This window comes from Sinocyclocheilus rhinocerous, unplaced genomic scaffold (genome assembly GCF_001515625.1).
Source record: "Sinocyclocheilus rhinocerous isolate Xijiao unplaced genomic scaffold, SAMN03320098_v1.1 scaffold225, whole genome shotgun sequence".
Taxonomy (NCBI): Eukaryota; Metazoa; Chordata; class Actinopteri; order Cypriniformes; family Cyprinidae; genus Sinocyclocheilus; species Sinocyclocheilus rhinocerous.
In genome coordinates this window covers 2,327,425-2,342,065 of record NW_015630532.1, presented here as the reverse complement: position 1 = coordinate 2,342,065, position 14,641 = coordinate 2,327,425, and the positions used below count along the sequence as shown (strand labels likewise).

At 35.3% G+C, this 14,641-nt stretch overlaps 2 protein-coding genes and 1 pseudogene across 6 annotated transcripts in view; 1 reads left to right on the top strand and 2 right to left on the bottom strand.

Annotated features, from left to right (window-relative positions):
* Positions 1-1,880, top strand: part of LOC107740471 (solute carrier family 12 member 4-like) — a 21,185-nt gene extending 19,305 nt beyond the window's left edge. For all 3 annotated transcript variants that reach the window (XM_016552926.1, XM_016552924.1, XM_016552925.1), the window contains 2 exons: positions 480-613; positions 784-1,880. In XM_016552926.1, the coding sequence (XP_016408412.1) occupies positions 480-613; positions 784-875 (226 nt within the window). In that variant the 3' untranslated portion in view covers positions 876-1,880. The remainder of the gene's footprint in view (positions 1-479; positions 614-783) is intronic.
* Positions 1,193-11,709, bottom strand: LOC107740472 (dipeptidase 2-like). Of its 3 annotated transcripts, none has more exons than XM_016552927.1 (11): positions 11,536-11,709; positions 10,292-10,440; positions 9,972-10,098; positions 9,457-9,586; positions 7,165-7,306; positions 6,907-6,976; positions 5,569-5,745; positions 5,313-5,397; positions 5,163-5,238; positions 4,630-4,807; positions 1,193-3,107 (listed from the first exon to the last, which is right to left on the bottom strand). In XM_016552927.1, exons 2-11 carry the CDS (start codon positions 10,429-10,431, stop codon positions 2,931-2,933), a joined length of 1,302 nt encoding a protein of 433 aa, XP_016408413.1. In that variant the 5' UTR covers positions 10,432-10,440; positions 11,536-11,709; the 3' UTR covers positions 1,193-2,930. The 3 variants fall into 3 exon arrangements, with proteins under 3 accessions (XP_016408413.1, XP_016408415.1, XP_016408416.1); XM_016552929.1 differs by having other exon boundaries at positions 4,672-4,807; XM_016552930.1 differs by lacking the exon at positions 10,292-10,440.
* Positions 11,710-13,091: 1,382 nt separating this feature from the next.
* LOC107740488 (E3 ubiquitin-protein ligase AMFR-like) overlaps positions 13,092-14,641 on the bottom strand; it is a 5,330-nt pseudogene continuing 3,780 nt past the window's right edge.

Here is a 14,641-nt window from a genome sequence, read left to right as displayed (position 1 = left end):
CGTGCAATGCAGCTCGCAGTCACTGAACGTGTATGGGTTGATAAGGTAAAACTCCGGACAAGTTTTCTTGCGCGCACCTGTTTTTAACGCGTCTTGACTGTCGTACAGTCTGACATTAATGACAACTGAGATCCCAGTGTGACTTGATCATCATGTTCGTACAGTCTGACAAGTACAATCCTAAAGGACTTTTAAAAAATCGCACAGTGTGAGCCCGGCTTAATACCACCTGGTTACATATAATAGGCCTATTTGTTTTTTATGGCTAGCATAAAGAGGAGAGGATCATTGGTGTCTGTGTCTTGTTGTATTTGCCTTTTTTACAGAAGTAAACTATGTGGGTGTACATGCTTGTGTAATTTCAGTGTGTTATTATCTATAGTCCTCAAAGGTCCTAGTTTATTTTATTTATTTAATTCCACACATTGTATTATTCCACCTTAGTTTAAATCAAAACTCTCTTTGTGTGTGTGTTACAGTGACCAATCTAATGTTCGGCGGATGCACACAGCTGTGAAGCTGAATGAGGTTATTGTAAATAGATCCCATGATGCCAGACTGGTGCTGCTGAACATGCCAGGACCGCCACGCAACCCAGAGGGAGATGAAAACTGTATCCTTCCCAAATAATTATATACTTTAAGTACTGTATTAAAGCATTCTTTTACTGGTGTGCTTAGTTTCTAGTGAGATATAGATAAATCCAACATGAAAATATGCTCTGTTTGGTATGGTATAAATGTATTGCTACTTCTCATGCTGTTTCGTTAACTCCGATTTCAGATATGGAATTTCTTGAGGTGTTAACTGAAGGTCTAGAGAGAGTGCTGCTTGTGAGAGGTGGAGGTCGTGAGGTCATCACCATCTATTCCTGAATGGCCAAAGATCAATACATAGACCACTGTTACTGTTTGTTACTATATCTAATGCAAGTCAAAAAAGTGGCATATAAAGAATATGCATTCTGAACATCTTATGCCAGCCTAAACATATCATAGTTCATGAAAAGGAGTTTTACACTAAGGTGTAATTCATTCCGTTCACAATTCATTTCACTTTAAATATTTTAGTGGCATGTTTGGGCTAAGTTGTGTACCTTTTCAACTGAACCCATTCCACATTCACACCATAACATTCAGAATCACTTTGGAATTTAGGCCATGTTTGCTGCACAAAATAACAGATGATTCCAGCAACAACACTGCTTACGTATGACATTAAGTAGACAATCCCACTTTAAAGCATTTGAGGTTTTGCTAACATTGATGAGTTTAAATCGCTGATGTAGCAACATACACTTTCAAGCATGCTAACAGTTCATTAGAAAATATTGTGGCTTGGGTCAGAGCCAAGAAAAATATTTCACAACAGTTAACAGTAGCTCATTTAGAAGAGAAATATTCCATTTCCTTTTAATATAAACAAATGACATGCAAAACATTATTGTGTACAGGGCGACTAATATAAAAAACGAGCACATGTGATTATCTTGACTTTCACTGCCCAAGTAACAGATCTAGTGCTTCCTGATACAAGACTGCCATTCAGAATGCAAGTGCTAAATTTAAATTGCCATTTGAGTGCTTGTATTTTTTTTATTTATTTTGTCTTCATTATTTATTTGTAAAACTCCCCACTGTATTAGAAAATAACCAAAGGAGCTGAAATGGGATGGGTAGATTTTGTAATTTATAACTGCATTGTATCACTTTTTTGAGATTGATTCTTTATAAATGAACCATTCATTTTCAACATATTGCATTTTAGTACACAACTCACATTGAGAATGAGACATTTTGGATACCGATAGTCTTTATTCTTTTTTTAGGGCATGATTACTGTACAGACATTTGTTACATACATTTGTTATACAAATAGAAGAAAATATGGAAAACTCTATTGACTAACAACATTTATATCTGGTATATAAAGGTGATGATCTGTTACTGGTTGTATAGTGTTAAATCTGTACAGTGTTTCATGTCAAAGAGAAAGATTAAACACTTAATGAAATATGCATTTGACTTATGTATAGTATTAAGAAAAAACTATTTTAAAACAAAGAATATGAAAAAAGTTACAATAAAGTGCACTATGAACTACAGAACATGCTACATGTATTATATGATCTTATTTTTGCCTCAGAGAAGACAACCTCTAACTGCACACCTCGTGGATTAACAAAAAAGAAGCTTGAAAAAACAGGTGGAATTGCATTTTTGATGAGTATTTTTTCCTTCTATAATAAATGAATACAGTATTATCGAAAGACTGTGTCATCTGCAGATAAATGTTAGTATACACTGTGACTCTCTGGTGCTTCCAAAAGATTAATCTTTACATTTGAGCAGTTCAACAGAGTTTGAGGTAGGACTACTTGTTAGTCCAAGTGGTGAGCATGGTGGAAGAGGTGATTGGAGTGTTTGAGAAATGTGTTTGGAAAGAAATAATTTAATAATACATTCATTCATTTCAACATATATTGAATGAAATGCATAATACAATATTTTTGTATTCAATAAAAATATAACAAATTGTTTTTTTATATCTACTATCTACATTTTTAGATCTACTTCTGCAAAAGGGAAACACCAGACAGACTGAAAGAAACAGATGTTTCTTATTGATATGTTAAGAAAGTACAAGATAATGCAACAGTGCTGTTTGTTACCTCATTTTGTTTCCTCGCGTGATCTGTACACTTGCCATACATATTATGAAACAATTCTAAAGTATGGTCTTCATAAACTGTTACCAAACATTAACAGTTTCCAAAATGGTCAAAGACCTAAATGTGTCAGTTTCAGTCAGCGAACGGTCTCCAAATGTACTCCTGGTCTTGCTGAGATTTTAAATCAAGTGTTGGCTAAGCAGTCTGTGGTAAACATTTAATTTGTATACTGTCTCTGGTTGATTCATTGTTTGTTAGATTACTTTAACTGGATCAAAAATAAGATGAAGCAGATCAAAGCTTTCACAGGCGTTAATGGAGCGTTTCCATTTCGATGGCTGCTTGGATGGACCAGCATCGCACGACAGCTCTTATTTACTTCCGAAAGTGAGATTTCAGCTTCACTGGGTAAATTGTACAGCATATCATCACGTACCTTAACATATGGAGAGAGAGAAATATTTAACATATATCCAAATGTGCTCTGACCACACTGAGGGAAATACTTCTAATATATACAAACTATAAGAATATGTGACACTTTTTTTCAGTACACACATCCTTAAAGTGAATTAAATTATTGTTGATTTAAAAACAAATGTTTTGAAATTACATATATAAATAAATAAAAGACACCAATTTAGAACTAAGACCAAAATAGGCCACCAGAAGACAGGGTTTTCCGTGGAAGTGATACATAAGGCTGATGGAGACAACAGGGTTTAAAAATATTTCTTGCATTGGTTGTGGTCCAAACTGAGCGCAGCTACAGTTTGATAAAATCTCATCAGATTAAATGTGCTGAACCAGTGCAATGACATTTGGATAAGGAGGAATCTTATCATACATTATCAAGAACAGGATGGTAAGGTGTCATATATATGTATACCATATGTATATCAGGGCTGCTAACTCATTTCAGCTTGGAGTAAGAAATCCTGTGGGGGGGGATTCTTAAAAAAAACACAAAACCTGTCAGCAGAGTTTTGTCTGACAGTGGTGCTACTTTGTCTGAGGACTGGTACTGTTTGTATCATAAAATGACAAAATAACTGCTGCAATGGTGCAAAAAAATCAACTTTGCTAATACTAGCTTATTTCTATGTAGGATACAGAATATATTAGTTACTAACCTAAACTCAGTTAAGACACAGAGCGTAATCGTAACTCACTGACCTGCCTGCGTTCACACAATATTCAGCATGCATGAAAATAAATTACAATTAAGTTATATATTTTCCCCGATTGGTCTGAATCTCTCTCACCAGTCAGCACACTGTCAGTGTTCTCTTTACTCCCAATGATTTTGAGTGTGGCGTGAGAACAGTGCCAAATGCGTGACAGTTGGCAGCCCTGATGTAACAGATACACTTTCTCTGGTCTGTTTGGAGATTTGAGACGTAAGGTAGAGGTGCTTTTTGAAGTGGATGTTGCAATAACAACTGTAATTTAAAAGAAGAGGGTTAGCTGAGGGTGGAAGATAGTGGTTGTAATGTGATCAGATAAATTAATGGGGATCACTGAGAGCAAAGAGCAAAAGTTTTTTTTCGAGGAAAATGAAAGGAACTGGAAGGAATTTCCATCTGGCTGTAAAGATCACCATTGTAGTACAAGAAAGGAAGAAGCTGAGGAACAAGATAATGTAAGAATGTGTGTGAGAAAGTTCAGACAACATTTCAGCTGGGATGTCTTATGGAGTTATCCAATGCCAAAAACAAATAATAGTCAAAGAGATGACCTTTACAGAGTTAAAAGCTTTGGGATATTTACAGAAAACCAAAATGAGATTCACAGACTGACTGTGAGCAAAGTGACCAGTGGTCAGTGGTTGAAACCTGTCATATCATGTACGTTAAGTATATGTTTGCTATGTTATGTTTACTAATGTCAATTGCAAGGGTGGGTGTATATTTATACTGGCCCTAAAGAGGCCAAGATATATACATATCTGAACTGACCTCATTGAACTGGGAACTGGACACAAGAATGAATTTCCTGACCTTCTCAACCTTTCGGAACACTCTGAGGAAGTTCAGTCTTAGCACTCCCGCCAGCTCTTCCTCAGTCCAGTTCCTTGATATCAGCTCCTCAATTAGTGCTGGATATTTGGATACGTCCTCCAGGCCTTTAGGGAATCTGTAATAATACAGGCACACATAAACACTTGCACACAGACATACAGATAAGGGCCACAGGCATAATCTGCATGCTTTTCTTTGTGGTTCTTGGGGATATGAATTCTTCTGAATGGATTTAAATATTGTAAAATGTGTTAACTGGTGCTGAGAGCACTACAATGTTATTGATAGCTAAAAAAATTATATGTACAATTTTTGTTTAAATTCGGCAGAAATCTACAAAGTTTTCTGCAGAATTCTGCAAGCATGGATTCCGTGGAGGTACGTTAGACAAATAAACAGAGCAAAGAAGTGTGTAAACAAAAATTCTGTAAAGTCAATACAGATGAGATGTAGATGAGATGTTAACTTACCCTTGTGCCCCATCAAAGTCTGCTCCAATCCCGATGCTTTCAGCTCCAATCACCTGCTTTAGATGATCAAAATGATCTAGAAAACATACATTTCAAATTAAAACCAAAATAAATTAAAATTAAAAAAAACAAAGAAATCTAGTGTCTTACCAGCCACAACAGACACGTTTGCGTTATTTGAACATGCTACAAAACTGCTGTAGAAGTTCACCATGATAAGCCCGCCATTTTCTTTCTAGAAAGAAAGCAAAGTTTGTTCTTTTCAGTAAATAAAGTTTTTTATTGTCAAAACACGGGTGAAAGGTGTCATTTCCATTACTGTCTTTCTTTCAGTAAAACTGGCATTTTGGAGAATTTTTTGGGGGGGGAACTACGTCTAATGCAGCAAAACAAATGGAGGTCTCACCAGCAGCAGCAGCTGCTCGTTAGGTACGTTGCGAATATTGTTACAGATAGCATAGGCTGAAGAGTGGCTGAAAATAACCGGAGCAGTAGAATGTTTCAGCACAGCTCTGGCTGTCTCCCATGAGCTATGGGACAGATCAACCAGCATTCCCAACCTGTTCATCTCATTCACCACTGCCTGGGGAGAGACGGTGAGAGAATGATTAAATTAATTAATTACCAGTGTAAAGCAGTTAGTTCTGATCCACTTAGCTCAATTCAACATATCAAGGTAGGTAGGGTAAATTTGTAGAACTTTACCCATTTGGATTTTTACTGTGTATTCTATGAGGTAAATCACAAATAATCCGTGTCAAAGAGAATTCCACTGCAAAATAGGTTCTGATAATAGTCATGTTATACTTCAGAAAGTAAATGCATCATTATCATTTATGAAGAGTGTGCAGAAGTTTTTCCCACTTCATTCATTTAACATAATGGGCTCACTGTGCACAATATTGTAATGATATGTGACCCTGGAGCACAAAACCAGTCTTAAGTCACTGGGGTATATTTGTAACAATAGCCAAAAATACATTGTATGGGTCAAAATTATTGATTTTCACTTTTATGCCAAAAATCATTAGGATATTAAGTAAAGATCATGTTCCATGAAGATAATTTGTAAATGTCCTACTGTAGATATATCAAAACATAATTTTTGATTAGTAATATGCATTGCTAAGGACTTCATTTGGACAACTTTAAAGGCGATATTCTCAATATTTAGATTTTTTTGCACCCTCAGATTCCAGATTTTCAAATAGTTGTATCTCAGCCAAATATTGTCCTATCCTAACAAACCATACATCAATGGAAAGCTTATTTATTCAGAAAGCTTATTTATTCAGATGAAATTGACCCTTATGATTGGTTTTGTGGTCCAGGGTCACATATATGTTGTATAGATGTCTTTTATATGTTATGGGTACAAATTTGTCAGCAATTTTAACACACGTATGCTCCAGATTTTTTTTCTCAAAGGTAATGATGATCTGCTGTGCAAACAGGATATACAAATCACCATCTTGAATATTTTAGTTACTCCAGGATCAAAAAAACTTGGAACATTCCGCATTTTGTGTCTCTAGACTTTGGGTTCAAAAAGGGGACACAAGACGGGGATTTCCAAATATAGAAGAGAACGAAAGAGGCCTTTAATACCGGGTCAAATTCCCCACTAAATACAAGTGTAACTTTGGTTCAACTATCTTGAATTGAACTTTATCTTCTTACATGATCTTAATCCACGTCTGTTTTACATTTTTTATTGACCACTGATTCATCAATAAAAACTTACCTTGCCAAAATCTGTCAGGCTGTTATTCTTCTGCTGGTAATATGTGTAATAACTTGATGAGCTCTCAGCCCTACACATGACATTATTGGAGAAAGTTGGATAACTTAACTATATGAAATGGACCAATAAAAATGCAGGGACAGTATGCAGTATAAATTGTATTTGTGCTCCTCTCTCAATTCAGTATTAAAACTTGTTTGTTTAAATGCACAGATTATTATTATTAGCTTATGCTGTACATGTATGGTGAGTATTTACCATGGGGTGTTGCAGTTGTGTGTGAGGGCCATGGATCTTACTCCAAGCTGGTAGAACATGCGTAGTGCTGCTAAACTGCTGTCGATGGAGTGGCCTCCCTCTATACTGATTAGACATGCGATTTTTGTACTAGTCCTCATTCCTTAAACACACACAAATTTTTTGTTTATTAATAGTTTAAAGACACAAATATATAAAACGATGTGTAGTCCTTTTTTCCCTCTTCTCTCCACAACAGTAATAATCTGAGCACAATGGACATTAGTGCCTTTATATCTCCCTGTAAAATGAAGTGAACAGTCAGTGTGCAATGATCATGGCTGAGTACAACTGTAGCTGTTTCTAAGCCAGGCACTTGTCATTTGACTGAAACTACCTGACATTGTTCAATCTCCAAAAAAAACCAAAAACACGTCTAATATCATGTTTAGTCTTAGGTCTTTCTACATTATGTTACACAACATCAATACCAGGTACTACCCTTATTTCACAAAGAACTCTTGCAGACACTTCTATAAACTACTGTTCAAACGTTTGGGGTCAGTAAGTTTTTGTTTTGTTTTTTTAATTCAGCTAGCATTCAGTGACATTCATCATGCACTAAACCGATCATAAGTAATAGTTTCTAATAAACATCTATTAATTTAAAACAATTTCCAATATACACTGTTCTTTTGAACTTTCTATTCATCAAAGAATCCTGAAAACAACGTATCATGGTTTTCACAAAAATATTAAGCAGCACAACTGTTTTCAACATTGATAATAACAAGAAATGCTACATTTTGTTACATTTTATGCAACACGACACGTTCCATTTTAAAATATATTAAAATAGAAAACAGTTGTTTAAATTGCCATAATATTTAACAATACTACTGTTTTACTTATTTTGATCAAATAAATGCAGCCTTGGTGAGCATAAAGAGACTTACTTTCAAAAACATTAAAATATCAACCCCAAACTTTTGGACGGTAGTGTATGTGATATGTGAAAAGCAGTCTAGATGTTTGACAGTGTTACGTATGGAAAGCATTGGTCCAATCATGTTGAGTGAGATATCCTCAGGCAGGTAGTTGTGAGATTGCATAGTCTCTTCTCCTTTCACTTACACAACAAGTGTAGGCAAGAATCTTGTTCATTTGGAATTTACTGGAGATAACTTACAACTTCCTCTCCGGATATGGACTTCTGAAGGAACTTTCATGCCATTAAGATTTTCAACAGTTTTGGTGACCATTTTGACTTGCAATGTACGGTAAAAAAAAAAAAAAACATTTCTCCAAATACCATTTTATATTCCACAGAAGAAAGAAGTCATGATAAATGATGATAGAATTTCATTTTTGTGTGAACTTACCCTCAAAGCAACAAACTGCTAGAAGATACATGGTATGATTGACAGGGTAAAGCCTCTGATCAGCTGGCAGGAACAACACTTTTCACTTTTTCATTGATTATAACACATTGAGAAATAAAAGACATGTCTGTACTAGAAGCAATCAGTCATTGGAAGACAAAACTGTAACAAATGTCATAGTCTTCTACCAGCAATAGATCTCCCTCAAAATCTCAAAAATGTGCTTGTTTTGAAATAGAATTTGAGATGACAAACCTATAAACGTTAATATTACAGCAAAAGGATATTACATTAATTCCCTAAACTGTTCAGTATAAAGTTGAAAACTTCAAAACAGGCCCAGAACTAAAATCAAATCGCTGAGAGTGCTTCTTAAATTAGTGATGGTGCTTTAACCTTAATATAAAGGTTTTAGTGCCATCCATCGCTATTGCGCAAAGAACGCTCTGATTATAATCACTAAAAAGCTGTCATGCATCTTAGTTTATCGCGATCTCACAAAGTTATGTTATAATCAATGAAGGTCTCTATGTTGCACAATGAATCTCTTATTTACACTGTGCCTACACTTTGTTATAATGAGAAGATTCGTACTGAACACAACACCTGCAAAAACTCCAGCAATTTGAGCAGTGAGTGGATTCTTAAAAGCCTCTGATTGACTGTTGTGTACAAGAAATAAACAGATATGTCTGTGACTGGCTATTACTCAACGCTGCAAAACACGTTGAAATAGAAACCGATCTTGCGCAAACCATAACGCACTGGATAGTTTGCCAAATCTGCAATGAAATGCCATTATTACAGCTTTAACTGAGGGTGCTATTGATCTCCTTTGAGCACCCCCGTAGAACCGGGCCTGCTTCAAAATCAGTTCAGTCACAGCAAAGTGAAATGACTTGGTCAGGTGGAGGTTGGGGTGCAATAGTACCTTCAGCTGTGGTGACCAGTTCCAACTCTGGGTTTTCAGTACATATACGACGAATTACATCAATCTGTTCCAAGGTCAGTCTGACAGCATCTTTGTCCTGAGCCGTGCACAACACGTACGCCGCAAAAACCTAACAAATATCAAGGACTTATTTATGTCTAATCATGCACAAAATAACCAAAACAGCAAACTGGCCACTCACTTGTGGGTCCAAAATGTCTAAGAAATATGACAATTTTTGGCAGAAATTAGCAGTTTCAGTTAAATTCAGTGACTTATTAAAGAAATTATAAGAAGAGGAAAGTGGACTTTAAGATAATGGTTAAAGATAATCAAATATTGCTCATGGAACCGCACAATATTAGCTGTGTGTGAATTTGGGGCAGAACAAGCTTGTTCTTCAGGCCCAGCACTTGATCTACACAATATACAGTATACACAAATAGGTTTGTGACTTCAAATTTACAAATGGTTAAAGATTCAGATTATACTCAAGATCAGCCAAGAGAAATTACCTGTCCTCCAACATGGCCAGCAGTGAGGCGACTAATATCTGTAGCCACTTTAGGATTGTGGTGCATATTGAAAGTGCTCAGTTTGTTATTATGGTGCATTCTCAGACGTAATGCCAGGTCATTGTGTCTGAGTAAAGAGAAAGAGAAGCGGTGTGAAATTTTAAACCATTTTTATTGCAGTTGGTGCAACTACAACCTTCTCTGAAGCCATTTACTGTCAGTATTCTCAGCTATATAATATTATAAACCAGTTATGTTTAAAGCACAGATTACAAATAAAAATGAATGATGTGTAAATGAATGAAAGTGAAAAGTCATACCCATCAATCAGTGGATATTTTGTCATTATATCCAGTGCTCTACTGGTTTCGGATATTACTCCATGAAGAAGTGAGAGAAGGATGCATACGAACCACCGTATCCAAGCACCTCTGATGCCTGCTTTTTTATATATTAACATCCTATGATGCTGATAAAAAAAGTCAAAGGATTTGCTCTAATAAAAAATAGTCAGAAATTGGAAGCAACTGGCATGTACAGTAACGAGTGCCCAAACTGTACTATATATATATATATATATATATATACTACATCAGATTTCACTATGCACTATAAAGAAATTAAGAAATCAAGAGATATTTCATATAAATCTTTATGACAAGACTAGTTCAAGAACTAGTTCTGACTAGTTCAATAACTGAGAAGCTGATTTTAAATTCAAGAAAGAAATGAAATGGATGAAGGGGAGACCCAGGCTATTCGTCAAATAGAGAGGTTGTCACAATATTTTAGAGCCTAATATACATTTTTTAATTTAAAGGTTGTTTTCGCTAGCATCAGTTATATATGGTCGTTTCAAAAGTGCCCTTTATTTGTTTCCATTATTTTAAATACAGGATATATCCTGTATTCTGGCAACAGCATATAGTCAGCAAAACCCACAGGCCACGTTTCTATTATTATTATTAATTTCATACACTTCACTGATGTAAGTGTATCTAAATCTGTTGCCAAAAACGTCGACCTGTGGCATCTTTTTAATGTTTTACTAACATGAAAATGTTATTGAGCATACAGCTTAAACACATACTAGCCTATTTTATCTGTCAAGCAAATGTAGTGTGAACACGCCTCGCTATGAGAGCATTTAATTAACTATATTTTATTTCTTGGACTAAAGATGTTCAACATCTATGTAATATGTGACCCTGGACAACAAAGCCAGTCATAAGGGTAAATTTTTTAAAATTGAGATTTATACGATCTTAATGGAACATGATTTTGACCCATACAATGTTTTTTTGGCTATTGCTAAAAATATACCCAAGCAACTTAAGACTAGTTTTGTGGTCCAGGGTCACATATATACGTGTACGTATGTCTTACCCAACTGTATATCTAACTGTCTAAACACCGGGAGAAAAAAAGTAGTGAATAACAAAAAGTGTTAGAAATCCGGATCTCCCCTACTCCGTTATGTCAAATAGTATCAAGCACGCCTGAAATGTCCGTCTGTCAAATACACGGTATAGCCTATTATAAATAGCCTACCATTATTACTCACCGCGTCAGGAGGCTTGCTTTAAAGTTGGCTACACATGAACGTGAAGAGATGTTTATGCTGTGTGGAGTAATCTGTTATTCTCTGCAGAATTTGCCCATGTGTTGTTCTACAGAGTAGGCTATGTCTCGGTTTAAAACGTTTGGTGCTATGCCCTTCGGAGAAGTGTCGCCCTCTTCCGCGTGGTCTTCGTAGGCACATAACTGTACCCTAATTGGAAGCACATGTGAAAAACACTGGCCTTCGGAAAAACAAATGTTCTGTCTGACTTTGTTACACGCTTTAACATGTTAGATAAATGAATTGGTTTCATATACATATAATGTAAAAAAAAAAATGTCAAAGATTAAAAAGCTGTCATGTCCTCAGAAAACACAATGTATGATGAGTCAAAAGTTATACAATAATTCAAAAAATTAGCTTAAAAGTAAAAAAAAAAAAAAAAAAAAAGTCTAAAAAAATTACATTAAAAATATTAAATAGATAATGCGAAACCACAATGTAACATGTTCTACAACAGAACTTGAGCTTAAATTTGTGACAAATGTCAACTTACAAATCCATCACACTAAAGCCATCCTAGTTCAATATAGCCAACACACAAATTAGGCTATGTGAATTTTCCACACAAAAAAAGAATACACTTTTGCTTGGCTGTAACAGGTAGCTGTTTTTATGATGAAAATAATTTCTTCAGTTATTCTGCTAGAGCTTAGTTATATAAAGAAATATAATAAACATTGTATTTTTCTTTTCAGATCTTCTTAGCACTTTAAAACTGTTAACCTTGCACTTGCACACTACCATCAAGAAATTCAAAGGGAACGGCAGACTATGCCTTATAGTGTTAATAAACACTTTTCCACAGTCTTCCTTCAAATGTATTTGTGATCAAACAACTTGAACTGACAGTTTCATTCTTTCTTCTTTTTTTGGTCTCAGTGGATATAGAAGAATATATTCCAACAAAAATCACACGCATTTTATGAAGAAATGAAAGCCATTACACATATAAACTTAATGAATAGATGTTAATTTCGATGATTTGTTAGTTTTATTAGCTGTCACTAATAATGATATACTAATAATTATGCATCACATGCATAAACACACAATACAGTAGCCCAATCTCATATCGCTAGCACAAAGCGTAGTTGTTCGTTACCACGGCAACAGCTTGGTCTTCAGCGCATAAATATGTATGCATATCTATGCTTCAGCGTCCCACACCGCTTCTTGCAGGACATGTGAACGTGAAAAAATGCTTAATGTGGCTTAAAGTACAATGACAAATTCGGGATACAATATTACTAAGTCATTATTACGAGAAAGTTTCTCATTATTACGAGAAACTTTCTCATTATTACGAGAAACTTTCTCAATATAACGAGATACTAAGTCATAATTTTGAGAAAGTTTCTCATTATTATGACTTACAGAATTATATTTTTTCTCAACTGTGGCGGAAACGGGCTTCCATACAGTGAGCTGTCAGGAAAGGCACTAAGAAATGCAGTCAGTGGCACATTCTTATTTTGTTTCGAAACCTTTAGAATTGACTACTCTGGTAGGTCTACCTGATGAAACATCTCTTCCTCCTGGTGTAGGACCTACCTGAAAACCAGTAAATGGATAATGGCAATCAGATAAAAATGTGAATTTTTAGCTAACTATTTTTAACTATGGCAACTATTTTTATGGTAAATAAGTCATGGCATAATATGGTAACTATTTCAATAGAAAACAATTTATATGGACAATGTAGATTGTCACTTTATTACCTGTGAGTCGTCTGCCTGCAGGAGAATAATCATATTAGAAGAGTGCACAAATGATTGGAGCTCTGTTTGTATTTGGCACAGCAGCTGGGCCCGAACTGAGTGACAGTGATGCTCCCTCCTGCTCATTTCTGGTATGACTGCCCCTTCTATTTACAGACATCCTACATGTGGAACATGACATATCCTGCTCTAGCCAGGAACGCAAGCATGACCTGAAAACACACATGGGTACCAGCATCTTGGAGACCTTTTAAAGAGATTTCCTAGGAAAATGTCTGATATATTTCCACAGCAAAGCATAATACTTTATTATAGTCACCCATTCAGCTAAGTGCTCAATGACAGATTATATTCACATACTGTAGAGGACTTAGCCATCATCTAGGGTGAATAAGTAATTTCTTGTAACTAATAAATCCTGCTCTATCTGTAATGTGGTCATTTTCATACTTGTGGAAAAGGTGCCCACAGGGCAGTTTGTATGCTGTGTACATCTTTTCCAGGCAGATAGCACATCTGTCATCATGAGACGCCAGCTCTTCCATTGTAGCCATAGAAAACCTGCCAAAAGACATTATGATATAGGAGGCCCATCTTTTCTCACTTCATTACTGCAAATTGCCAAAACAGAGGTCACATATAACAGCTGTTACCTTACTCATGTACACAAATAAACCAGCATACAGCATAATACACTACAGGGAAAAACAGAGTTTGATATTTGATATTTCAGGAAATTCAGGTTCACTATAAGTAGCATTATTAACTATTATTTGAACCTTTTTACAGACTGTGACGCATTTCCACATTTATTAATAGTAATAAAACAACTAAATGTTCCTCTTTCAATGGTTCATAATAAATATAATTAATAAAATATTTTTAAAATAAAAGTAAAAAAAAAACATGATTTGTCTCACCAGCATGTGGATATGATGCATCATATTTAGGAAAAGAATGCCTATCTCCATGACAAAGTCTGTGTAATAAATACAGGTCTCTTTATCTTCCCAGGAACCTTCACAGATCAGACCATACAGGTGAATTATGTACCTGAACAAAGGGAGATGTCATTTATAGCAGGCACTCAGCTTAAAGCACATACAGTGCCGCTTGAAAGTTTGTGAACCCTTTAGAATTTTCTATATTTCTGCATAAATATGACCCAAAACATAATCAGACTTTCGCACAAGTCCTGAAAAAGTGAACCCAATCAAACAAGTGAGACAAAAATATGTACTTTGTCATTTATTTATTCAGGAAAATGATACAATATTACATATCTGTGAGTGGCAAAAGTATGTGAATCTTTGCTTTCAGTATCTGGT